The sequence below is a fragment of the Moschus berezovskii genome, chromosome 4 (assembly GCF_049115385.1).
Source record: "Moschus berezovskii isolate FMDL1 chromosome 4, NW_MosBer_1.0, whole genome shotgun sequence".
NCBI lineage: Eukaryota > Metazoa > Chordata > Mammalia > Artiodactyla > Moschidae > Moschus > Moschus berezovskii.
The window spans coordinates 4,651,993-4,678,375 of NC_142463.1; the positions used below are offsets into that span (position 1 = coordinate 4,651,993).

The 26,383-nt window shown below is 49.3% G+C and overlaps 1 protein-coding gene across 1 annotated transcript in view; it reads left to right on the forward strand.

The window, feature by feature from the left end:
- DRC11 (dynein regulatory complex subunit 11) overlaps positions 1 to 26,383 on the forward strand; it is a 175,038-nt gene that overhangs the window by 147,970 nt on the left and 685 nt on the right. Inside the window, exons 16-18 of the mRNA XM_055403644.2 lie at positions 2,169 to 2,255; positions 12,744 to 12,921; positions 20,429 to 20,667. Of these exons, the coding sequence (XP_055259619.2) occupies positions 2,169 to 2,255; positions 12,744 to 12,921; positions 20,429 to 20,667 (504 nt within the window). The remainder of the gene's footprint in view (positions 1 to 2,168; positions 2,256 to 12,743; positions 12,922 to 20,428; positions 20,668 to 26,383) is intronic.

A 26,383-nucleotide genomic window follows, 5' to 3' on the forward strand; every position in this document is an offset into this window, starting at 1 on the left:
GGTGACCATCCTGAGGAAGGAAATCCTTCACAAGTGCATGTTAGAAACACAGGAAGTGTGGAATTCCCCCACCGCTCGGAAGGAGGGAACGGTGCCTTAGCGTTCACAGTCAGTGGAATGCTGTGGCCACGTTTTCCAAAACAACTTTAGATGAGAGGCTGGAAATAAGACTGCTGCTTTCAAAATTACCCCAAGCTAAAATGACGCCTGTGTTTCCAGTCCACCTGTGCGGCTTACCTTGCTAAAAGCAGAAAGAGAAAAGGGGAATGGGGATACTTAGTACTCACATCTGCAACTCCCGTTAAGAACAGCTGCACTGAGAGAACACAGGCACACAAAAAGAGCCGGGGAAAAGCCCTTGTTTGCCGACTGAACACAAGAGAGGCCGTTCTGCGGCCTCCACGAGCACACGAGTTAGCCTGAGACAGGAGACAACTGTTCATGCGAAAATTGTTTCACCATCGGTTTCCGTTCTAAAGCTTAAGATTATTTTAGGAGGGATTGCAAAGAATAAAAATTGTGCCTTTGTTATTACAAAGTATCCTTTTTCTGAGAAGCTGAAAACCTTTTATGTCCAGTATGTCATTTTCTTATTTTCTTTGGGGGCTGGAAGTAGAGAAGCTTTTAACTGCAACTCCAAATAGCTTTGAGCAGAACAGTGGTTCCTTGGGGCCTGCCCCGGGGCACTGGCTGCAGCGGGCAGGCCCACTGGAGAGAAATCGGGTTCAGGTCAGGAGCTGAGGGAATGGATGACCTGATGGGGTTGGAAGAGATTAGGAGCGGGGTGGACAGACTTGGCAGTGGTTCGATGTGGCCGGTGAAGCCAGGGAGGGTGCCTGAGGGTCTGGCTCAAGGAAGTGAGCGGAACTGAGGATGTGGAAGCCAGCACCCTGGCCTGGCATCCTGCCTCTGCCACTGTCTAGCTGCGTGACCTTGGACAGGTTACGTAGCGTTTTTGAGCCTCAGTTTCCCCATCTGCCAACAGGGACGGTGATGATGTTACCTGCTCCATAGAGTTGTAATGAATGTGAGTTACCACAGGTCCCATCCTCTGAGTAGAGGAAGTGCTGGTCGGTACTGGCCGTGACCTTGTGTGTGACAGACTCAGTGTGCAATGCGTGTGGCCCGAGCCTGGCTCACTGGCTATTTTATATGCTTCCCATTAAGCTGCCTTGGGTACTGAGATTGAAACTTGGGGTTCCAGATTCCTAAGCTCTGTGGCTCGGGGTCTAAAACATAACGCCAACCAGAGGGTGGTTGGCTGGCACCATTTCCTTTCTGAACGTGCCGGCGTGTGTGGGGCTGGACACAAGTCCCAGCCCAGGGCCAGACCTGCACCGGGATCAAGCTGAACCCACTTTTGTCTTTGAACCTGTATAATCTGCTTCCCCTGGTACGTGGTGCCGGGGGAAAACAGACCCAGTCAGTGTTCCCAGTGACTTTTCCATCCATTATTAAATGTCTGTCTTGGTTTAAAAATCACACCTGCTGCCTTAATGATGCTTAAAGATATATAAAAATAGGAGTACATAACACTGCATTCGCTGTGACTGGAGACGGCTTTTATCTGGCACAATTTTGCACAAAGCACAAATTGTTGCAAAAATACCCGAACTCCGCTATCATGGGGGGCTTTGAAGAGATTGTTAGTTGTGTGGCAATTATTCACGGGCCCACGGTAAGTCCTAATGCTGTCACGAAGCCCCGCTCGCCCCGGGAGGGGCTCAGAGCCACCTTCCAGATGAAACCATGGCCACAAAGGCAGCAGGCCCACGGAGACGAACAAACGGCATCAACGGGGCCCTGGTGCTGAAACGGGCTTTTCTCAAAATGAGCAAACTTGAATCAACGTGGGAGTGGGGCGTAGGCTGTAATTAAAACTCGTGGCCCAGTTCCCTTCGTTTGCAGTAGAAAACTATTGGCTCATTTCAAGGCAAAGCGGGTGGACGGTCGGGGTCCTTGGAGCAGGACGTAGGGACCCCCAGGGCATCCTGACCACCGGCGCCCACATCCTGCGGCGAAGGAAGATGCAGCGCGCGTGCGCAGTGCAGCCTCGCCAGGCGCTGCTGTCCCAGGGGACCCTCCCCGTCCGTCCTGCTGTTCCCAGTGCGGGGGTCAAAAGTGCACCCCAGAGGAAACGCGTTTACAACCAACCTTTCCCCTCGCAGGTGGCCCGCAAGCTCCAGCCCTCCGTGGTGTGGATCGGAGACACCGAGAAAACCTTCTACAAAAAAGTGCCCCAGGCGGAAAGGAAGGTGAGGGCTTCCGGGTGGATTCTCAGTGGGGCCTTTTCTCTCCTCCCAAGGGGGCCCCGTCCCAGGGACCACCTCGATCTCTCAAGAAGGTCTTGCTTGTTCAAGGGAGGAAGGAAACCAGGGGCCAGCGTCTCTCTGCCCTGGGCGCATGTCTGTATCTGAAAGGATCCAGTGTCTGATTTTTACGAGGCATAATTTAGAAGAAAAATGAAAGAAAGGATGGAGAAGGGAGGAGGGGAGCCTTCAACCCAAACATAGGATTCGCAGTAAGGAACAATCGAGAGAACTCTGCTCCGCCAGGGCAAACGGCGCACACAGGAGTTATTATTAGGATTTCCTATTGTTCATCATAATAAATAGCCAAAGGCCTGAAATTTATGAACAAAGACGGTGCATAGACCCGCCAAGCGCCCCCACGTTCAGGGTCCCCCCGGGAGCCCTCTGTCAATTGCTTCCTTCCGCCTTTTCTCTCCTTTCAATGGCTCCCCTCCCCCGCACTTCCCCCCACCCCCACCCCCACAAATCACCCGCAAATTTCCCACAAGTTAAAAAAAAAATTTGCAGATACACATGGTTGTTATTCCACATCAATTTGCACAAAAGCAAATAGTGGTTAACTATGAATTTCTGATTAAATTCATAAGGATTTTAATCACTTTTGATCCTTATGTATTATACATCATTTTTAGCAGGTAGAGATGATTTGGATAAAGAATGAAAGCTCAATCTTTTCTTCCCCAAATGAGCCTTGATTGCCCTGTCATTTTGGAAACTCTTAAGAGGACTCATTTATTATTTAATCTGGGAAGCTGGTAGGTAGCTCCCTCTGCTGGCGACATTGCTACATTAAAAAAAATGTCCACACCGCAGTAAAGCAACTAGACACCAATAAAAGTTAGTTTTTTAAAAAATAATAAAATTTTAAAAGTTCATGTAGATGTGTGAAGGCAGTTGCTACAGTAAATCTCAAGAAAGATGAAAGAAAGTGTTTAGTCCAAGGTGTCACACACAATGTCATTGGAAGTTCGGTCTCTTTAGTGGGCAAGGGACCTCCCGCTGGGCATGAGGCTGGAGACTATGAGAATTCAGGAGAAGTGTGTCCCTGACCTTCACCTTAGTTGGCTGTGTGTCCCTGAGCAAGTAAGTTAACCTCTCTGAGCCTCCACCCCCTTAGCTGGCTAAAGAGTTGCAGAGAGACCAGCCTCTGAGTTCACAAAGGCCCCCTCAAATCCTCTCCCAGGAACCCCTCAAGCTGTCCAGCTGTCACCAGCAATTACCTCTGCTCCCCTGTACCCCTGCGCTGAGGGACAATAAGAGGGATGAAGAAGCCCATGTGAGAGCCAGTGGGGGACGGACTGGCAGGCTTTGAGGGAGTGCTGACTGCAGGGAATAAATGTGGGTTCAGCAGACGCCCCCGACCCCAGCCGGGGGGGGTCACCGTGAAGGGGCCCCAGAACCCTCCCCTGAAGCGGCCCTTTTCTTGCTCACCTCGAGCACAGGCTGTGGTCCCCGCAAGTATGGTCCCTGACTAGTCTCGTTCCTGTAGAAGGTGAAGGCCGTTGGTGGCACAGTCTTTGTCGTGGACAAATCGCACATTTATTCTGTCCACCTCTGAGTTAGAAAAGTCTGTCGTCTGTCAGGGGAATTCACTGCACTAGAGCCTGAGTCACAGTCTGGGGAAATCCTAGGACGCCTGATGAATACAAGCAGAAGGGTCCCCGGGTCCCCAAAAGTCCATAAGAGCGGTTGGGCTGCCTGAATCAGCCCAGTCATGTAGAGTTGCTGGGAGGGGGGCGGGTGGCGGGGGGCATGCAGACCCCTCTGGCCCTGCGGGGGCCCCAGCTCCAGTCCCCCAGCTGGAGGAGAGCCCGCGGGCAGAGAACCACCCCGCGAGCATCTTCCGGCCCCAAGTCCTTAGGAAGCCTGCTGCCTCCTGCCTCCAGGGCCAGCGCCGGGCCGCTCTCCTCTCCTTTCCTCCCTGCCCCCGGCCACTGACTTCTGTCTTTGCCCAGTCCCCCAGCCAGCAAGGCTCGGGGCGGCCATGAGCATTGAACAGTCACGCTCTGAAGCTGACCACCGAACACCGAGGGCGTTCACTGCATCCACAGATGAGAAGCTCCACGTTGCGTCACCTGACCGCCCAAGGACCCCAGCATCCTAACTACCACTCAGCCCAGCCTCCGGCCAAAGGCTCCCCACGTCCAAGGCCCCGAGACGTAGAGAAGCATGTCCAGCTGCAGAGAAACCACCCCCGTGCCACGGCTGCAGCCCAGGACGTTCAAGGGCATTCCAGGAACACCCCTTGGGAAAAGCTCTCACCCACAGTGACTAACTCCACCCTCGATGCCTCCACCTCTGGGCCAAGGCCCTTTCGGAGATACGGTGTGGAGGCTGGCCCAGTCCTAAGAGGTGACGACTCCTGGTGCAGAGCTTCGGGGCGCAGGGACCCCGCGGGCTGCTGCAGCAGAGGCCCCGGGGCACATAGCATAGGTCTGGAGCACTTAGCGGTCCTGGGGGGACGGGAGGCGGTGCTCCCCTGTTTTGCATGTGCTCAGTCCTGTCTGACTCTTGGCAACCCCGTGGACTGCAGCCCGCCAGGCTCCTCGGTCCATGGGATTCTCCAGGCAAGAATACTGGAGTGGGTTGCCATTTCCTCCTCCAGGGGATCTTCCGGACCCAGGGAATTGAACCCACGTCTCTTGCACCTCCTGAACTGGCAGGCAGATTCTTTAGGAAGCCCTAAGCCAGAGAGGGCGCACGGTTGGTCCCGAGCGGCTCTGGGACGCAGCCCAGGCCCCTCCTCCGCTCCTGGCCGCGGCTCTGTCCTCAGCGCTGGCTTCCTGTTCCGCCCTCCGAGCCCGTGCGGCCCATGTCCGCTCTCCTCAATGCCCACGCTCCAGGCCGCATCCTGAGGACTGCGCAGGGGGCCCTCCAGCCTCAGAGCCAACGGTGCTGGGCTCCAGAGCCCCGGCACTCCAGTTCTCCCCCCAGTGATGTCCTCAACGCCCAGCCCACCGGGCCCCGGCGCCAGCTGCTCCCCTTCCAGGAGGACGGCCGTCCTCTCCGCGGTCCCTGGCGGCCCCGTCAGCCTGTTGTCAGCGTGCAAGACGAAGGCAGTGAAGCGTGAGACAGGACGTGATGCTGGGGAGTTTTCTGCTCCGTTAGCCTCGTGGCTGCAGCGCGTGGGACCTCCCCGCATCCCAGGCGGGCCTCCACGAGGGCTGGGTTGGGCCGGGCGGCTGCCATGGTTTTCTGGCTGCAGAAAAGCACATGGGGACTGCCGCATGCACGTCAGACAGGAATTTGAACTTGCCTGCAACAATAAGGTGGGGCAGCCCTGGCAGGTCCCGCCGTAGGGGCGTCAGCTGCAAAGGCTGCCAGGGGTCAGTGGGGATTTTGGCCAGCGTGACGCATGAGCATGCGGGTCTCATGTGTAATGGACACGGCTCTGAGCAGGAACAGGGGTAGCCCGGGGGCAGGGGGCTGCTGGCCAAGCAGACTCACCTTTCATTTTCATCCCCTCCTAAGGGGACTCACCATCTTCGAAGATGTCACTCTGGAGCCAGTCCAGGCTCAACATTTGTTACCCAAACAGGCTGGTTACGTTTGTACATCCCTGACATTAACAGGACACAGCAATATCATCTCCTGCTTCGGAACAGGCAGGACCGCACCACTCTCACCATGGCAACCAGTTTGCCGGGAATGGGTTCAGACATTGCAAGTGCACCTCTGCCACACCGCCCCACCCCCAGCCAGAGTGGCAGTCTCCAGTCCCACCAGGGTCCTGGGATCAGACTTCCTTCCAGTCTTTGGGCAGTTTCATGTTACCCCACATGCACCATCAGTTCAGTTCAGTTCAGTCGCTCAGTCGTGTCCGACTTTTTGCGACCCCATGAATCACAGCACGCCAGGCCTCCCTGTCCATCACCAACTCCCGGAGTTCCCAAACTCATGTCCTTCGAGTCGGTGATGCCATCCAGCCATCTCACTCTCTGTCGTCACCGTCTCCTCCCACCCCCAATCACTGCTAGCATCCGGGTCCCATTACTTCATGGCAAATAAAAGAGGAAAAAGTGGAAACAGTGACAGATTTTATCTTCTTGGTCTCCAAAATCACTGAGGGCGATGACTGCACCCATGAAATTAAAAGACATGTGCTCCTTGGAAGGAAAGCTATGACAAACCTAGACAGCATGTTGAAAAGCAGAGACTTCATTTTTCCAATCAAGGTCTGTGTAGTCAAAGCTATGATTTTTCCAGTAGTCATGTATGGATGTGAGAGTTGGACCATAAAGAAGCCTGAGCACTGAAGAATTGATGCTTTCAAATTGGGGTGCTGAAGAAGACTCTTGAGAGTCCTTTGGATAGCAAGGAGATCAAACAAATCAATCCTAAAGGAAATCAACCCTGAATATTCTTTGGAAGGACTGAAGCTGAATTTCCAATACTTTGACCACCTGATGTGAAGAGCCAACTCATTGGAAAAGACCCTGATGCTGGGAAAGATTGAAGGAGGGAGGAGAAGGGGGTGACAGAGGATGAGATGGTTGGATGGCATCACTGACTCAATGGACATGGGTTTGAGTGAGCTCAGGGAGATGCCAAAGGACAGGGAAGCCCGGTGCATGCAGTCCATGGGGTCTCAAAGAGTCAGACACGACTTAGGGACTGAACAACAACACTATGGAGTTCTGTCCCTGAGCTTTTCATTTTTGCACACAGCCTGGCCCCCATGGGACGTTCAGTAGCATAGTCAAGGCCCAACAGACATCTCTCCCATCCCAGGCAGCCCAGAGGCATGGATCTGAGCAACGGCAGGTTTCTGCAAAGGCCTAGGGTCAGGGTTGGGGAGCAGCCCTTTCAAGAGCAGGTTTCCGGGGTTTCCGGAAGCCTCATTTCCAGTCATCCCTCTCTTGTGCTCTGCCCTCTTTTAAGCTCCTCTGTTGTCCCCAGCCCCCACCCATGCTTCCTGGATGGAGTCCTGCAAGGCCATTGTTCCCTCCTGATGGAGACTTGCAGGCTCTGGAATCCTGTGAGTGCAGGAGGAAATGGTCGGAAGCTGCCTGGTGGTCTGGCTTCAGGCCCAGACTGTGGGATTTATTTTGCTGTAAAAATCCCATCTTGTTCTCTCTGTGAGTTACATTACAGAAAGTCTCTTCTCAACTGAGTCTAACAACACAGGAAAAGGATTATACACCGTGACCGAGCGGGGTTTAGCCCAGGCTTAACATCCAAAAATCAATTCATGTAATACTCTATATCGTTAAAATAAAGGACAGGATCCACAGCATCAGCTCAACAGATGCAGAAAAAAGCATTTGACAAAAGCCAACACCCCTTCATGATTAAAAAAAAAAATAGAAAAGGAAACTTCCTCAGCCTGATAAAGAGCAACTACAAAAAATCCAGAGCTAACATCATCCTTAGTGGTAAAAGACCGGACGTTTTTCCCTTAAGATGACCTCTTTTCAGTTCAGTTCAGTCTTTCAGTCATGTCTGACTCTTTGTGACCCCGTGGACTGCAGCATGCCAGGCTTTTATTCAACATCGTATTGAAGGTTCTCACCAGGACAGTCAGGCTTCCCCAGTGGCTCAGCTGTAAAATATCTGCCTGCAGTGCAAAAGATGCCGGAGATGTGGGTTCGGTCCCTGGGTCAGGAAGATCCCCTGGAGGAGGAAATCGCAACCCGCTCCAGTACCCTTGCCAGGAAAATCCCATGGACAGGGGAGCCTGGGGTCGCAAAGAGTCAGGCGCGACTGAAGCAACGGAACAGGAACAGGCACCAGGGCAGTCAGGGAAGAAAACTAAATGAAAAGCAAGGCATAATATTGAGAAGAAAGAAGTGAAGCTATACTGCAGATGACATGATCTTGTACGTAGAAAACCCAAAGGAATTCACCAAAAGCAGTTTTAGAAACGAATGAAAACATTCAGTGAGATTACAGGGTAGGATACAAGACCAATATACAAAGTAACTGCCTTTTATACACTTACAGTGAAAAAATTAGTATTAAGAAAACAATTCCATTCATAATAACATCCAAAAAATGGGAACAGACTTAACAAAAGAAGTAGAAGACTTCTCCTCTGAAGACTGCAAATCAAACTTGCTGAAAAAATGATGAAGACCTAGATAAGCAGGAGGGTACATCATGTTCGTGGAATGAAAAATTTAATATTGTTAATATAGCAGGAATCCCCAGATTGATCTACAGATTCAGCACAGTCCCCGTCAGGATTCCAGCTGGCTTATTTGCAAGAAATTGACAAGCTGATCTTGAAATCCATACGGAAATTCAAGGGACCCAGAACAGCCAAAACAGTCCTGGAAAATAACAGAATTGGAGGACTCTTCCCAGTTTGAAAACTTACCACAAACCTGGAACAATCAGGACAGTGTGATGCTGGCCTCAGGAAAGACCTCTCGGTCAATGGAATAGAACTGAGTCCAGAAATAAACCCTCACATTTACAGTCAATTGATTTTTTTACAGAGGTGCCCAGACAATTCAGTGGAGAAAGAATAGTCTTTTCAACCAATGCTGCTGGGTCCATTGGATTGCCACCTGCAAAAGAATGAGGCTGGACCCCTACCTCACACAGTTAACCAATAATGCCTCATAGACCGAAAAGAAAGAGCTACGCCTATAAAACTCTTAGAAGGAAATAGAGCCGTGAATCTTTGTGGTCTTGCATTAAGCAGTGGTGTCTTGGGCACGACATCAAAAGCACAAGTGACAGAAGAAAGCTGAAACTGGACCTCATCAAAGCTAAAAATGGTTTGCTGTAAAAGAAATCATCAAGAAAGTGAAAAGACAACTCAGGATATTGGCAAATCGTGTATCTGACAAAGAATCTGTATCTGGAACATATAAATGACCCTTGCAACTCAACATTACAAAGACAAATAACCCCAATTTTAAAAAGGGCCAAAGATCTGAATACAAATTTTTTTTTCAAAGTATACAAATGACCAGTAAGCAGATGAAAAGATGTGACCATCATTAGCCCCCAGGGAGATACAAGTCAAAATCACAACGAAATAACACTACACCCATGAGGATGGCTAAATGAAAGGGAAAAAAATTAAGGAAAACAAACAATCACAAGTGTTGGCAAGAGTCTGGAGAAACTTAAATCTTCTGCTCTCTGCTAGGATTGTAAAATGGTGCAAATACTTTCAAAAACAGTCAAGGTTAAATGTGAGAGTAACCATATGAACTAGCAATTCAAAATGAAAGCATTAGTGCGTACAAAATCCTATACACAAATGTTGATCATGGCACAATTTAGGAGAGACAAAAAGTAGAAATAAACCAAATGTCCATCAGCTGATGAGCGGATAAATAAAGTGTGGCATAACCATGCAGTGGATATCATGCAGCAGTTGAAATACTAAAGCATACCACAACATGGGTGAGCCTCAAGAATGGCATGCTAGATGAGAGAGGACACACACACACACACACACAGATTGAGCTAGTCTGTGTATGGAATATCCAGAATATGCAAATCCATAGAGAGAGAAAGTAGATTAGTGATTGCCTAGGATGGGAGAAGGAAATTGGGAAAAAGTGGGCAGTAACTACAAATGGGTGAGATCTTTGGGGAGCAATGAAACTGTTCTAAAATTAATTGTGGTGACGGTTGCACAACTCTATGAGTATACTAAAAACCACTCAGTCAGACATTTTCTTTTTTTACTATTTTAATTTTATCAGAAGCATATGTTTTGAATAGGTGGATTATACAGTATATGAATTATATCAATAAAGCTGATCTATACCTTATCAAACCAGTCAATCCTAAATGAAATCCTAAATGAAACCCTGAATATTCATTAGAAGGACTGATGTTGAAGCTGAAGCTCCAACACTTTGGCCACCTGATATGAAGAGCTGACTCATTAGAAAACACCCTGATGCTGGGAAAGATTGAAGGCAAAAGGAGAAGGGGATGACAGAGGATGTGGAGATGGTGAAAGACAGGGAAGCCTGGTGTGCTGCAGTCCATGGGGTCGCAAGGAGTAGGACATGATTGAGCGACTGAAGAACAACATACCATAATAATGATATAAATATAATAACTTATCTGTTCAGTTCAGTCACTCAGTCGTGCCCTACTCTCCGCGACCCCTTGAACCGCAGCATGCCAGGCCTCCCTGTCCATCACCAACTCCCGGAGTTCACTCAAACTCATGTCCACAGAGTCAGTGATGCCATCCAGCCATCTCATCCTCTGTCGTCCCCTTCTCCTCCTGCCCTCAATCTTTCCCAGCATCAGGGTCTTTCCAAATGAGTCAGCTCTTCTCATGAGGTGGCCAAAGTATTGGAGTTTCAGCTTCACATCAGTCCTTCCAGTGAACACCCAGGACTGATCTCCTTTAGGATGGACTGGTTGGATCTCCTTGCAGTCCAAGGGACTCTCAAGAGTCTTCTCCAGCACCACAGTTCAAAAGCATCAATTCTTCAGCGCTCAGCTTTCTTCACAGTCCAACTCTCACATCCATACATGACCACTGGAAAAACCGTAGCCTTGACTAGACGGACCTTGGTTGGCAAAGTAATGTCTCTGCTTTTTAGTATGCTGTCTAACTTTTTCGATTGGTCATAACTTTTTTTCCAAGGAGTAAGTGTCTTTTAATTTCATGGCTGCAGTGACCATCTGCAGTGATTTTGGAGCCCAGAAATAAAGTCAGCCATGACATAATATAACAGTAATAGGTATTTTAAGTCTCCTTTGCAGTTCTCAACTGCCGTAGTCCCTACACAGGAAGGGAATTGGCAGATCAGCAGGGAGCAAGACCCCGGCATGTCCCCCTGAGAGACAGGGCCCCCAGCACAGCAGGAGGACTGAGGTTCTGGAGTCACTGCCTCCGTGCTGGCAGCCGGGGTCCTGCTTGTGAACTCTGAGCAGGTCTCCAGACCGCCTCATGCCTCAGGCCAGCATCTCCCCGGTGAGGGTGAGAACAAGTCCCTAATGGGGTGAGGATTAGGTGAGAGAGTCCACGCCAGGCGCAGAGCAAGGGCCCTGGAACCCTGCAGTCGGCGCTCCCAGTGCTGTGCACGCAGGCTGGGCATAAGAAGTGATGAGCAAGGCAGATGGGCACGGAAGTACAGCTGCCCTGTCCTATGGTCAAGGCAAGCCCCAACCCAGGGCCTGCTTGAAGCCGAAGTTCCTGCAGCTTCCCGCTGCCAGGGTAGTGCTCCTTCTCAGCTTCTTACAGTCTTTTCCCTGTGCCCCGTGAAACCTGGCCCTCCCGCCGGTCAGATGGAGGAAGAAAGGAGAGACTCAGCCCTGGGGCCCCTGCTTGGCCAACAGTCCCTCCTCTCCCCTCCCCCAGCTGGCACCCACCCTGCGGGCTGCACGCCAACCCCCAACCTCCAGCCCTCTGCCCAGCAGGCTGGCCGTCCCCCAGCACACAGTGGCCTTGTCCCCAAGGCCCTGCAAGGCATACACAGCTCTGGCACCCCCATACCCCCTGGGCCTCCAGTACCCTCCACTGTTTGCTCTTATTCCCGAGGGTGAAATTTATCCCATGCTCCCTCCCTTCCCCAGGCCTCCCCAGCCCCTTCCTGCAGACGGGTGTACAGGACTGTCTCTCAGCCCGAGGGTGCAGGACTCACAGGAACAAACATCAGGTGGCCTCATCTATGCAGAGGAGCTCACAGGTGCTGGGGGGCGGTACCAGGAAACCCCAGCATAGGTGAGATCTTTAACTCCGTGTCTAAGTTGTCCCTGAGCCAAAGGGGAGCGAAGAGGCCTAGGTTACACTTGGGCATCTCCGTGGAGGCTCCCCACCGCCCCTCACCACTCCCTCTCCTCTTGCTGCCCTGGTTGAAGGCCGTGCGTTGCCATGGCAACGAGGCCAACTCTGCTCACCACCACCCCCAGGCCGGAAGTCCTCCTCCCCCAGTGCCTCGCCTCTTGCTCCTGACCCTCGGTTAGTGCGGAGGCTATGCTGGAACAAGATAGCTTCGGACCACACCCAGACTGCTTCAGAGAGGAGTGGTGTCACGCTGCGTGTCACGGGGTGCTTTCAGACCTGAGATCCGGAACCTTGGATCCTCCTTGTCACGGCCATCAACAAAGGAAGTCTTGAGTTCACCTGCAAAACAGCTCAGAGGAACGCACCAGAACCCATTGTCAACCCCAGGCAGCTTCCTTCCGCTTGAAAATCCTCCCCGTTTCCCATGCTTAGGGCTAAGATGCCAGAACGTTCGGTCAGGTGCTTCCCTCCTTCCCCCTGTCCAAATCTGAACATCAGATTTGAGGAAAGGAAGCGCCAGCAATTCAGACCACGCCAACCAGGAACCACGTCCTGAGACCTGGCCCAGAACACACTCTAGGAAATTATGTCCAGCAGCCCCGAAAGCACATTAGTCAGGGCATCCCACAATGCATCCGAGGCTGAATTTTCTTTAGCTCTTAATTCTTTTTTCTATATGTGGGCTCATTTTTTTTTTTCCTCTCTGTTTCTCCCAGATGGAACCAAAGCGCCTGAAAAAGCAGCTTCCCAAAATGCTGAAACTCCTGAAGCCAGACGACAGGATTCTAATTGTGGGGACCACAAAGCGACCTTTTGATGCGGAACTTCAACCTTTCTGCAAAGCTTACCAAAAAATTATTTTGGTTCCCAGACCAGACTACGCTTCCAGATTTGGCAAGTACCCCCTCACCCCTTCCCGTATGCAGCCAGCGAAGCTGGGCTCTCCGCGATGGCCGTGCTGTGCTGTGGGGCCGGGAGGGTGGCCTTCGTCACCCAGGGCCATCAGAAGGGGGCGTGAGGCCCAGTGTGCCAGGGCGTCAGCCAGACTCTGAGCTACAAACGCAAACACCAGGTCAGAAGAACAAAGCGCACACCTCTGTTCTGTTGTTAGCATGATCGTTTTTCCCTGCACGAAGAGAAACTGGACAGGGCTATTATTTTGAGCCTGAAAGGACACAGAAGCCTCAAGGGTGTGAATTTTTCTTCCGACAGGTAGATTCTGGTCCCGCATTTTGTCCCGTGGTGGCGCTGCCTTTCTCATCCGGCAGCATTTCTTTTCCCGAGGTCGATTGTTTTTTTCCAGTCTTAAAATATTAGTTCAGGAGAATATTGATTGACTTAAACACTAAATACAAGAGCTTACTTTTTTCCATTTTTTTTTCTTGAACAGATAGATTCAAAATCCACGTTTTTGCAAACCTATTATTAACAGGGAACCATACCAACAAGGGACCTTGGGAGACAGGGCAGTGAAATGGGGAAGAACTGTGAGATTTGGGCTCTGGGCAGACCTGGGCCTGATCCCAACTTGGCCCCTGGATCACTGGTGACCTTGAAAGTTGGCTGACCTTCTGAGCCTCCCCGTTCTCTCATCTGTAACGTAGGAGAACTGTGGAGTTCGCAGGGCGGTGGTGACCCTTCTATGAGATGGCTGGAATGCCCAGCACCATCCCAGCCCCCCAGCATGGGTGGTGGTGGAGGAGAACGGGTGCTGATGGTGGTTGTGGAGGAGGAGGATTTCCACGGCTGTGTGGTAGATGACTCGGGAGCCAGCAGTGGTGCCGGTGGGGTCTGCATGTCTCCTGCTGCGTGGCAGTCCTCCCCAGGGGCTGGAAACAGCAGCGTATGCCTCCCGTGGTTCTGAGGGGTCACTGGATTCAGCTGGGGGTTCCCTCCCCCTGAGGTGTTTCATGACGGCTACTGGAGCTTCAGTCATCTGAAGCCTGGATAGGCCTGGACGTCCAAGACTGTTCCCTCTGTGACTGGACGAGCTAGAAGCTCAGCTGGGGCTGGGGGCCAGCTCTCCATTCCCCGTGGCCTTTTGCACAGCACCTGGGTCCCCGAAATCACATGCTGAGAGCACACATTTCAAGAGATTCAGGTGGAAACAGGAAGGATTCTTGTGACCCAGCCTCAGAAGTCACACAGGGTCATCTTCACCACACTCTGCTGGTCAAGAGAAAGTCCCAAGGCCAGCCCAAGGTCAAGGACAGTGGACGACAGAGCCTGTGGAGGCCAAAGGGCAGCTCATTGAGGGGTCATGTTGGCCAGCCACGGTGGTGGTGGTGATAGATCTGGTTTAGAGGCGGTGATGGTGCGGGAATGGTGGTGATGGTGACTGCAGCCTGAGGATGGTGGTCGTGACGGCAGCCTGGGCCTGAGGGAGATGCTGGCCACAGGGGAGATGGAGGTAGCGATGACACAGCAGCAATGGTTAGCACTGATGACAGTGATAAAGTCTACTAGTCAGACCTGGTTTCAGTTAATCCTTCACAATAGCATCACCAAAAGAGAGAGGTTATATGGTCCTTTGTGGTTGTTCTTAAGCTCCTGGCTAATGTGATTTGCTGAAAGAACAGCCCTTTGTTCCCCATACATGAAAATCTCTTCGCTTATTAGCCACTCGGTTTGCAACATGCACTCATTTCTGTCTCCATAAACTGCGGTCTTGACTTCATAAATCAGTGTTATACACAAAGCTCTGGAAGACTTTGGATGCAGTTATTTCTCCATCGCCGGGAGAAATATCAATAAACTCAGATATGCAGATGACACCACCCTTATGGCAGAAAGTGAAGAGGAACTCAAAAGCCTCTTGATGAAAGTGAAAGAGGAGAGGGAAAAGTTTGGCTTGAAGCTCAACATTCAGAAAATGAAGATCATGGCATCTGGTCCCATCACTTCATGGGAAATAGATGGGGAAACAGTGGAAACAGTGTCAGACTTTATTTTGGGGGCTCCAAAATCACTGCAGATGCTGATTGCAGCCAGGAAATTAAAAGACGCTTACTTCTTGGAAGGAAAGTTATGACCAATCTAGATAGCATATTAAAAAGCAGAGACATTACTTTGCCAACCAAGGTCCATCTAGTCAAGGCTATGGTTTTTCCCGTGGTCATATATGGATGTGAGAGTTGGACTGTGAAGAAAGCTGATTGCTGAAGAATTGATGCTTTTGAACTGTGGTGCTGGAGAAGACTCTTGAGAGTCCCTTGGACTGCAAGGAGATCCAACCAGTCCATTCTAGAGGAGATCAATCCTGGGTATTCATTGAAAGGACCGATGCTGAAGCTGAAACTCCAATACTTTGGTCACCTCATGCGACGAGTTGACTCACTGGAAAAGACTCTGATGCTTGGAGGGATTGGGGGCGGGAGGAAACGGGGACAACAGAGAATGAGATGGCTGGATGGCATCACCGACTCGATGGACGTGAGTTTGAGTGAACTCTGGGAGTTGGTGATGGACAGGGAGGCCTGGCGTGCTGTGATTCATGGGGTCGCAGAGTCGGACACGACTGAGCGCCTGAACTGAACTGAACTGATTTCTCCATCATCTAGGGGCTTCTCTGTCTTCTGGGGCCTGAAAGCCCTCCACTGGACCCTTTGCGGCCAACCAGCATCAAAGGGAGGAAAAGGTCCTATCAATGATCTCTCAGGAAATTTTAGGGACCAGACCCAGACGGGGCCCACAGCACTTCCACCCACGTTGGCCAGAATGAGCTGCGTGATCTCAGGTCCAAGGGGACAGGAGGTGGGTGGGCACCGCGTTCTCTGCCCTCCGGGAGTCGCTGCAGAGGCCTCCCCGCTCCCAGCTTCTTCAGAGCTTCCCCGGCTCTTGTCAGCATCTCTCCCCCGGTCTCTCTGTGTGTCTGTCTCTCTCTTTCTCTCTCCCTCTGCATTGTATATATATTTTAAGCTATCTTAATGGAATAAAGTAGCCTATTGTTAATTTTCAGGCGCTAGAACATTATTCTTGACTTTGGATTCAGTAGTCTCCACTGTTTGACAAAACCAGAGGCCCTTTAAAAATGGAGCTATGGATGTCTATCAGGGACAATTGTGTTCTTTTGATGAAGTGCCAGGCCTCTCTAGGGACTCAGATCACGTGCCAGATTCCAGCTTGAACCCCCTCCCGCAGCTACGTGGGAGGGGAGGAGGAAGCGTCCCTTCACCTGTGCGCAGATGATAAGCCCACAGCAGCGGCTGCCTTGGGCTCAGGGCTCTGTCCACTCAGCCACGTGCATCTCACATATTTCTTCACTGGTGGGTGATTTGTTGAGGCCGCCATTCTTGCCAACATCATAAACACCGCCTGTTTCCTCCAGTGACCTTGAAGTTATCATAGCCACACTGACTGGGACATCTATCTTGAAGAAAGACTATTCCTGTCTTTGCAGTGATCAAAAATGGTCTCTCACAGCCCGTAAAGCCTGGCCTGCAAATTCATAACTTGGGCCCTTGCTTGTCCATCTGTTTGCGGGAGGCAGAACGCTGGAGGTATGTGGAACAGCCACCATCCAACTTCTCAAATTCCTCCAGGTGGGGAGGGGGCAGGTGATGGGGCCGAGAAACTAAGGGTAGATAAGCTGGAGGAAACACGGTCCTTAAGGTTTACCAAATATAATTCAATATCTACCTCCTTTCCCCAAATCAAAATGTTTCCTTCAAAATGTCTCTGCAAAGAAAACCCACCCCCCGGTTGATGAATGCTGTGTCTAGTCCCCAGAAATCCCTTTGGGCTTCTGTCTCTCCACGTTCCTAATGCTCTACCTCCTGCTCCTTCCCTGGGGTCTGTTCCACTAATAGCCCAATTCATCACAGGCTCCCCACCCTGGACCCAGTGTCTGCTCGGAGGAGTCCAGCTCGTGTCTTTCGATCTTTCTGGAATTCTAGACTAGAGGCCAGAAGCTCATCCAAATTGTATTATTCACCCTCGCGTGCTTGTGCAAGACCCCACATGAAAATGAGTTTTAAGCGATGGTGTCCTCTCAAGCAGCAGTCAGGATGGACTCAATCTGGAACGGCAGAAGCGGAGTTGTTGCTGTTCAGTCACTCAGTTGTGTCTGATTCCTCGCGACCCCATGGGCTGCAGCACGCCAGGCTTCCCTGTCCATCACCAACTCCCAGAGCTTGCTCAAACTCATGCCCATCGCGTCGGTGATGCCATCCAGCCATCTCATTCTCTTCTGCCTTCTTCTCCTCCTGCTTTCCACCTTTCCCAGCACCAGGGTCTTTTCCATTGAGTCAGTTCTTCGCAGGGGACCCAAAGACCGGATTCCTTTCAGTCTAAAGAAGGGGAAGAGGGTGTAGATTAGCCTGAAGAACTGAGAAGCCCTCTGCATCCAGGAGAGGAAACTGAAACACAGCCCTGGGTGCAGAGAGCCCCTTGGCTGCCTCAGCCCTCGAGACTAAAGCTGTTCTGGGTCCCAGTCTGGGGTGTTTTCTGGCTCCTCAGCTTTGGGGGTTTCAGCTGTGCCACAAGGCGTGTTCCCTTCTTGGCTTCCAAGCTACCACTCAGACCTGCTTGCACAGTCTTTGGATGTTATGAAAGTGATCAAAACAGACTAGATCCCAAGGGGCGGTGTGGTCTGGGTGTTGTTGTCGCTGCCGTGTATTTTTACCACAGGCTATGTTTTCTGATGTGTGACAGTTGTATTTAGATAAGGGTAATAGCTGCCTGCTCCAGGGTCTTTACACAAATATGCCTAAAATACTCTGCAGTTTATTTTGCGTTAGCTTTGATATCTATCGTTGATGTTTTAGTGAGCGTTAGAAAACGTTGGTACAAAACGCAGTGTTGTTGCTGTTCAGTCACTCAGTCGTGTCCGACTCTGCGATCCCAGGGACTCCCACCAGGCTTCTCTATCCATGGGATTCTTCAGGCAAGAATCCTGGAGTGCATTGCCATCTCCTTCTCCAGAGGGTCTTCCCCACCCAGGGACTGAACCCATGTCTCCTGCATTGGCAGGCGGGTTTTTTTTACCACTGAGCCACCTGGGAATCCCCACAAAATGGAATGGCTAATAGTAATTACAGAAATAACAATAAAAACTGTAGAAAACATAACGTCCACCGTATATCAGAACGGTTTCTTCCGATTGCTTTCTATACTTTCTTGTCCCTATTTCTCGCAGAAGCCTAAGGATTAAATCTTTCTACTCCTATTTTTCCAGGTAACCTTAAGATGACTTCACGTTTAAATAAACCCCCAAGGAAGTAGCAGCGTAGATGCAGGGGGTAGATGTTGCTTTAGGTCAGGTTGGGGGCCCCTGTAGCCCTTGCAGGCTTCACTGTGGCCCTCAAGCCGCTACAGCTAACCTTCCACAGCTAGGAGACACCACAGGCCCCATGGTAACATATCCCCCTTCCCAGCAACTCAGCTCACCTTGGAGCCAAGGATCCCCCACCACGGAGGACAGAGAAGTAGCTTGAGGCCCCAAAACCAGACTCTCTGGTGTGGGTCAGAGTTATGTCCCAAGTCATTCTACCCCTTGACAGTCATTCGAACTTTTCATTTCACCCATTTAGGGGTCAATGTATTTGGATGATGAAGTCATTCCACACACCTGTCAGTGCTCAGATCATGCAGGGATCTTCACTGATAAAAAACTGTCTTTAACCTTCCTCAAAGAAGGTCAAAACTCTTTAGAGATTTTTAGCCCAGGCTTCGCTGTGCCAGGGCTGGCTCTGAGATGGACAGTCTTGTCCCTAGCCAGTCCCTTCCTCACTGTCTGGACAGAACTAACACATCACAGTTCAGTTCAGTTGATCAATCGTGTCCAACTCTTTGTGACCTCATGGACTGCAGCACGCCAGGCTTCCCTGTCCATCACCAACTCCCCCAGCTTGCTCAAACTCATGTCCATTGAGTCAGTGATGCCATCCAACCGTCTCATCCTCTGTCGTCCCTTTCTCCTCCTGCCTTCAATCTTTCCCAGCATCAGGGTCTTTTCAAATGAGTCAGTTTTTTGCATCAGGTGGCCAAAGTATTGGAGTTTCATCTTCAGCATCAGTCCTTCCAATGAACATTCAGGACTGATCTCCTTTAGGATGGACTGGTTGGATCTCCTTACAGCCCAAGGGACTCTCAAGAGTCTTCTCCAACACCACAGTTCAAAAGCATCAATTCTTCGGTGCTCAGCTTTCTTTATGGTCCAACTCTCCCATCCATACATGACTACTAGATAAACATATCACAGCAGGTCCCAATTTATTTCTGTAGAATCTCCCTTACAGAATGGATGCAGTGTTCAAAGTGTTATGACTCGAGTGTTGTGTGGGAGACCATCCTTTAAGGTTAAGGTTTAAGGTTAAGAAGCACCCGGGATTATTTCTTAATTTGTCTTCACAGCATCCCCGTGTCCTAAGTGGAATCTCCCGGTTACCCAAGTTCCCACCAACCCAGACAGCAACAGGGCCCCACTCAGTAGATCTGTTCATCTGTGCGTGTTTGCCGTGGCTGGGGGCAGAGAGTGTGGCTCTGCTCACAGGACGTGTTCTGCAGTGTCGTACACCTAACAGGAACCAAGCCCTGCAAAGCTGATGGAAATCAGACTGTGTGTTGCAGTTCCACACGTATAAATCACATACGAAATGACCTTCGTAACTCAAGTCAAACTCCTACTTAACCAAACACCATAAATTTCCAGTTTTGGAAGATTTTGAACATCTTCGAAGGCACCACCCTAAATCTCTACTGACCTTTTCTGAAAATTTATAATTGGACTGTAATTGCTTTACAAGATTGTGTTACTTTCTGCTGTACAAAGTGACTGCTAAATGTATACATATATCCCCTCCCTCGTGGGTCACCCTCGCACCCCGCCCCAGCCCACCCCACCCCCCTACGTGGCCCACCCCCCTACGTGGCCCACCCCCCTACGTGGCCCACCCCCCTACGTGGCCCACCCCCCTACGTGGCCCACCCCCCTACGTGGCCCACCCCCCTACGTGGCCCACCCCCCTACGTGGCCCACCCCCCTACGTGGCCCACCCCCCTACGTGGCCCACCCCCCTACGTGGCCCACCCCCCTACGTCATCGCAGAGCACTGAGTGGAGTTCGCGATGCTGTAAATCTGCTTCCTGCAAGCGATCAGTTGTATTAATACACATGATAGTGTATACTGACCCTTACTAAATGTTTTCTTGTCAGTTCACAAGGGACTCAGGGATCTGTAGAACTCAGGGCCATCGATGTGCATGCCTTGTGGGTGAAAAATCACTCGAGGCAAAGCGTTTGGTTCTTCGGCCCCATGCTCATTTGAATTACGAGTTGGAGCAGACCCCCTGTGCTCTCCTTTCTTGGTGAGAGGCAGCTTTGTCCCGGGGACTGGGTTAACCCTGTTTTCTCTTTGCTGACTCTCGTCCTCTGTCTTTGCCATCGTCTTGGACACAACAGTTCTGTGGAAGGAGATCATTCAGCGACACGGCGGCCTCATCACGGACACCCTGAATGTCAGTTGCCTGGCGAAGATCACCGACGGCTTCACGCAGGGACACATTGTCCAAGTGGTGAAGGAGGTGCTCACGGAGCGGAGAATCCGCCAGCAGTCCCACAAGCCGCTCACCGCCCTCGAGTTCATCTCCTCTCTCACCAGCATGAATCCGGTCTACCAGGAGGAGGAAGACAGCTTTAAGGTAAATGCAGCACACGTCTCAGCGACAAAGGCTTGTCACACACGGCACCTCCACCCTCCTCTTCATGCATCTGGACTCTGCCCTATCCAGTGAAATTTGGAAACGTGAAATTTGGGGTCCACAGTATCTTCTGGCCTAAGCAATAAAGCATGTGTCTTCTGAATCTTAGGAAAATTCTGATCGTAACCTTATAAGTGAAAGTGAAAGTCGCTCAGTTGTGTCCGACTCTTTGTGATCCCATAGACTATACAGTCCATGGAATTCTCCAGGCCAGAATACTGGCGTGTGGAGCCTTTCCCTGCACCAGGGGATTGTCCCAACCCAGGGATTGTACCCAGGTCTTCTGCATTGCAGGCGGATTCTTAACCAGCTGAGCCACAAGGGAACCTTATAAGAGAACAGTCAAATTGCAGAACTGAGTAGCAGCTTCAAAACTATTGGATTTGCGCACATACATACACACACACACACACACACACACCCGTTCTCATTGGTTTTTACTTTCACAATTCACATAATGGAACAGGTTTTGCCTGAAGAAAACCATTCCCTAAACAGTGTACTTCTGGCCAATGCTGATTTGTCTCATATGTGCCAGGGTTCACTTGTGATAAGAAATCATGAGAAAATTCAGCTGAATTTAGTTTTCTAATTTTTGAACATATTCTGAGATGTTCACAGAATTGTTTTCTTCCAGATCCCTCTGCCATAGGAGGAAAAGAACCAGCCAAGAGCGATGTGCCTTCTCCAAGCACTGTCAGAATTAACACCCTCACCCCCCAAGGCCCAGGCCAGCAGGCACCCCTCCAAATCCTTTTCATAACAATGAGTACCGTTGTGTTCTCTTTCTGGACCTAAAGGCAGTTTTATTGGCCAACTAGGAATAAAAAGAAGGAAAACTGTATCCATGAAATTATATCCATCACCATCTTGGCCATTCAGTCACCAGAAAGAGAGTTGGAATTTTCATTCAAACCTCTCATCTCTGATAGCCTGCCTGGGATTAGGAAAATTCCCTCTACAATGTGTCACGTTTCCACCAACTCTAGAGATTGTTCCCCTTCTGCTTTGCCACTGATGGGTCAATGAAGATGGAAAATAGTCACCACACTGATTCCAAAAATAACAGTCTGCACAAGAGTTCACAGACTTTTTCCTTAAAGGGCCAGATAGTAAATGTTTTCGGCTTCAAAAACTACGTGTTCTCTGTCACAACTATTTAACTCTATGTCCTGCCTTAAAAGTGTCCAGACACAGTAAATAAATGAATGGGTGTGGCCGGGTGCCAATGAAACTTTATTTGCAAAAACAGACCACAGACCAACTTTGACCCATCAGCCATAGCTTCCTGATCCTTGCTCTAGAAAAGTCAGAAGAAATATTTACAATTCCAAGTTGAAGTTTTTGCCAAGCGTCTGAATTGTACTCATTAACTATTTAAACCTTGTTAGTGTTGATTGCAAATATTAATCTTCTTCAAGTAATCTATTCTTGTTAGAAATTCCCAGGTTATTTCTCCTTTGTAGAATGATAATGTTCCTCCCTATTTTGAGAAGCTAGGTTTAGGTGTTTTCTCTTAATTGGGGTTTTTTACTGTCTGAAATAATCTCTAGAAGCTTTCTACCTGTTACAGGTACTTGAGATCCAGTGTCTAGAACCCATCATATCACTCAAAAGAAGGAAATGCTGCCATTTTATAACCCGGGGTGAGAACGCATATGTTTCTTGCATCTGCTGCTCATACTCGTTTTTGTTGGGGTTTTTTTTAACTTCAAACTTTTTTATTTTGTATTGGGGTATAGCCGATTAACAGTGTTGTGATAGTTTCAGGTGACCAGCGAGGAGACTCAGCCATACAAATACATGGATCTTTTCTCCTTTTCTCCCCCCAGCTCCCGTCCCATCCAGGCTGCCACATAACACTGAGCAGAGTTCCATCATGTTTGTTTTTCAAAGGAACTAAATCATTTTACCACCATCATCACTAACCCACCCCACCCCCCATCCATTTCCGCTTCCTGTCTTTTCTCCAGGATTCGCACAGCACCTGGCCCCGGCTAGATGTTCAGTTAACTTGTTGAGTGGCAAATGGATTGCGCAGATGGATAGATGGAATGACACTGTCACTCTTCCACATAATGAGATTGCATGGCTGTAGATGCTGGTAACCAGGTCTATCATTGTCACCCTGAGAAGTGTCACCTAACAGTGCTGCTGACAGTGTATCAGACTGAGATCTTTCTTGTAGGTTCTGTAGACACCTGTACCTGCTCCATGGGCGTGATGGAGAACATACTGAATGATAAGAATATAATAGTCATAACGATGTTAGTTGATACTGTTATGACTATTAGCCAGGCACCTTATGAATTCAGACCTCACCATTGCTCTATTTTGCAAATGAAGAAACTGGGTTATATTCAGCTTCAAAGAGGTCTACACCCGAGTCCCTGGAACCTGGGCATTTGTCAGGTTACATGGCAAAGGGGAATTCAGGTTTCAGATGGAGTATGGTTGCTAATCAGCCGACGTGAAGATGGATCACCCTGAATTATCCTCATGAGTGCAGTGTACTCATAAAAATCAGAAGAGGGCTTCAGAAGAGAAACAGGATGGCCGCGCGAGGATTCACTGGACCCGAAGGTGGAGATGAGGCCAGCAGCCAGGAGAGCAGGTGGCCTCTGGAGGCTACAGAGACAAGGGGATGGATTCACCCCCCAGAGCTCCAGAAAGGCATGCAGCCTGCAGGCACCTTGATTCTACCCCATGAGACCCATTTTGGACTTCTGACCTGCAGAACTGTAAGATACTAAGTGCTTTGTTTTAAGCCACAAGTGTGTAGTAATGTGCTACAGCAGCCAAAATGAAACAGAACCAGGAAAAAAAAAACCCAATAGGCAAAATGACTTGTTCCAGGTGACACCGCTTAACAGGAGCAGAGTTGGCGTTCAAACCTTACTCCGAAGCCAGTGCTATTGAACACAGTCCATCCTGTGTCTCAGTAAATTAGGAGTCTCTTACCTTAAGTGCTCGGCCACCTCACCTTTCGTTGAAAGGTAAGCCAAAGCTAAAAGAAGAATGACAAAATCCCCAAGTGCCAGAAACAAAGATAAATCTCAAACACAGGGACAGCCAGATGCATGACATGTCACACAGAGAGAAATAAGAATAGAAAGCAAAAAGGGTTAGGAGTCATGGCAGATACAATGACAAACCTGCTGCCTCTATGACTAGATCTTTGACATCCCAGCATCACCAAGGAGCATCCTATAAGACATCCCGTAAGACTGGGTTCTGAATGTGGGTTTAGAGAACACATGGAAGCAACTTCAGTGCTGCTCAGGAACGGAGACGTAATGAGAAAGAGAGAGAGGCCAAGACAAATCTGATCATCAAAATCCCAAAACATTTCAGAAAGTCTAGTGCTGAGTGCAGTCTTCAAACAAAACCGATTAAAAGACAGCAGTTTAAACAAAAATCTAATTATGTTAGATTTTAATCCATTATGTTAGATTATAGTCATATAGTTACATTAGATTAATATAATGAAGCCGTAACTTCCATTAGAGAAACATACAAAGTTTTGAAACAAAGACGGGCAGAAATGGAGTAAAAACAGATAATTATTAAAAAAAAAAAAAACACAGAAAGCTTAGAAATGAAAAATATAGTCAGTAACATAAACAGTCAAAAAACAAAAAAGATGTGAACTCTAGACTAGAGATGGTCAAAGAACAGATTAGTGGAGTGGAGGATGGTCCTAGGAAGCTCCCTCAAAAGGCAGCACAGAAAAATAAACAGATAAAGCCTATAAACGGCAAGTGACAGCCTTGGAAAACATTGGCACCCAACTAATAGTTTTGGAAGAAGAGAGGAAATACCAGAGGAACGATTATTTGAAGAAATACTTGCTAAGAACTTTCTTAAGTTAAAGACATGAATTCTTAGATTAAAAACAAATTCCACATGCCCCGCTGAATGACTAAAACAGATCTACGTCTACGTACATTACTGTCAAACTGAGAACAGGATGGCAGGCCAGTCTTATGATACCAGATCACCTGCAGAGAAGCAATGGGGAAATCAGACATCTCCTTGGCCACAGTTAGCACCAGAGGAAAGCGAAAGCCTATCTTCAGAGTGCTGAGGAAAAATAACTGGCTGCCTAAAATCTATATCCAGCAAAACTAGCCTCCAGGGGATTCCCAGGAATCACAGTGGTAGAGAATTCTCCTGGCAATGCAGGAGACACAGGTTCGTTCCCTGGGTCGGGAAGATCTGCTGGAGAAGGAAATGGAAACCCACCCCAGTATTCTTGTCTGGAGAGTCCCGTGGACAGAGAAACCTAATGGGCTACAGTCCGTGAGGTCACAAAGAGACATGACCGAGCACACAGCACACATACTCACATACAGACCAGCATCCAAGAGATGGGAGAAAATACAGACGTTTTTAGACACACACAGACTGAGACAGTGTCCTACTCACACCCCTTCAGAGCACGGCTTGGAAATACCAGATAAAACTGAAGAGGCTCATTACCCACCTACAACCCCAGGAATTCCTTTTCTGGGTATATGCCCCAGAGAAGCTTTCTCATATAAACTTTCTCATGTATATTAAACTGGTGAGTTTCAACAGCATTCATAATGACAAAAAATTGAAAATCACCTCTAAGTCCATCAATGGGAGAATTGATAAAAAATGTTTATTATAGTCATTTAAGGACTTCCCGATGGCTCACTGGGTATAGAATACACCTGCAGTGCAAGATACACAGGTTCAGTCCCTGGGTCGGAAAGATCCCCTGGAGGAGGGAATGGCTTTCTCCTTGGAAGAAAAGCTATAGAAAAGCCTAGACAGCATATTAAAAAGCAGAGGCATTACTTTGCCAACAAAGGTCCATCTAGTCAAAGCTATGGTTTTTCCAGCAGTCATGTATGGACGTGAGAGTTGTGTACCATAAAGAAAGCTGAGCACTGAAGAATTGATTCTTTTGAACTGTGGTGTTGTAGAAGACTCTTGAGAGTCCTTTAGACTGCAGGGAGATCCAACCAGTCTATCCTAAAGGAGATCGGGATCCTGGGTGTTCATTGGAAGGACTGATGCTGAAGCTGAAGCTTCACCTGATGGAAAGAACTGACTCATTGGAAAAGACCCTGATACTGGGAAAAATCTGAAGGCATAAGGAGAAGGGACGACAGAGGATGAGATGGTTGGATGACATCACCATCGTGATGGACATGAGTTTGAGCACACTCCAGGAGTTGGTGATGGACATGCAGTCCTGGCGTGCTGCAGTCCACAGGGTCACAAACAGTCGGACACAGCTGAGCAACTAAGCCTGAGCACAAACAATAGTCATTTAACGAAACACGACTGCAGGGTTTGTAAGCCAAAGTGTTTCTCAGATTTCAAGTAAAAGTGAAGGTTGAGCAAAATGCCATTAGAGGGCCAGTTGTGATTACTGAGTGCTTTTTGGATAGTTTGGCTCCAGTGTTTCTGTGATGTTTTCAACAGTCTCCTTCAGAGTGTCTGAAGCCCTCCCAAGGTTCATAGTTGGTCATAAGTCCAGCTGATAGTCTTGTCTGAACCACAGGGAGCTATTCACATTACCAAGAAAACCTTGGTGACTTGGGGTTAGAGCAAGACCCCCAGGAAGTCAGGTGACTTAGTGGGAAGGGCTCTTGGTTTTACCTGGCAAGTGGTCTCTCTG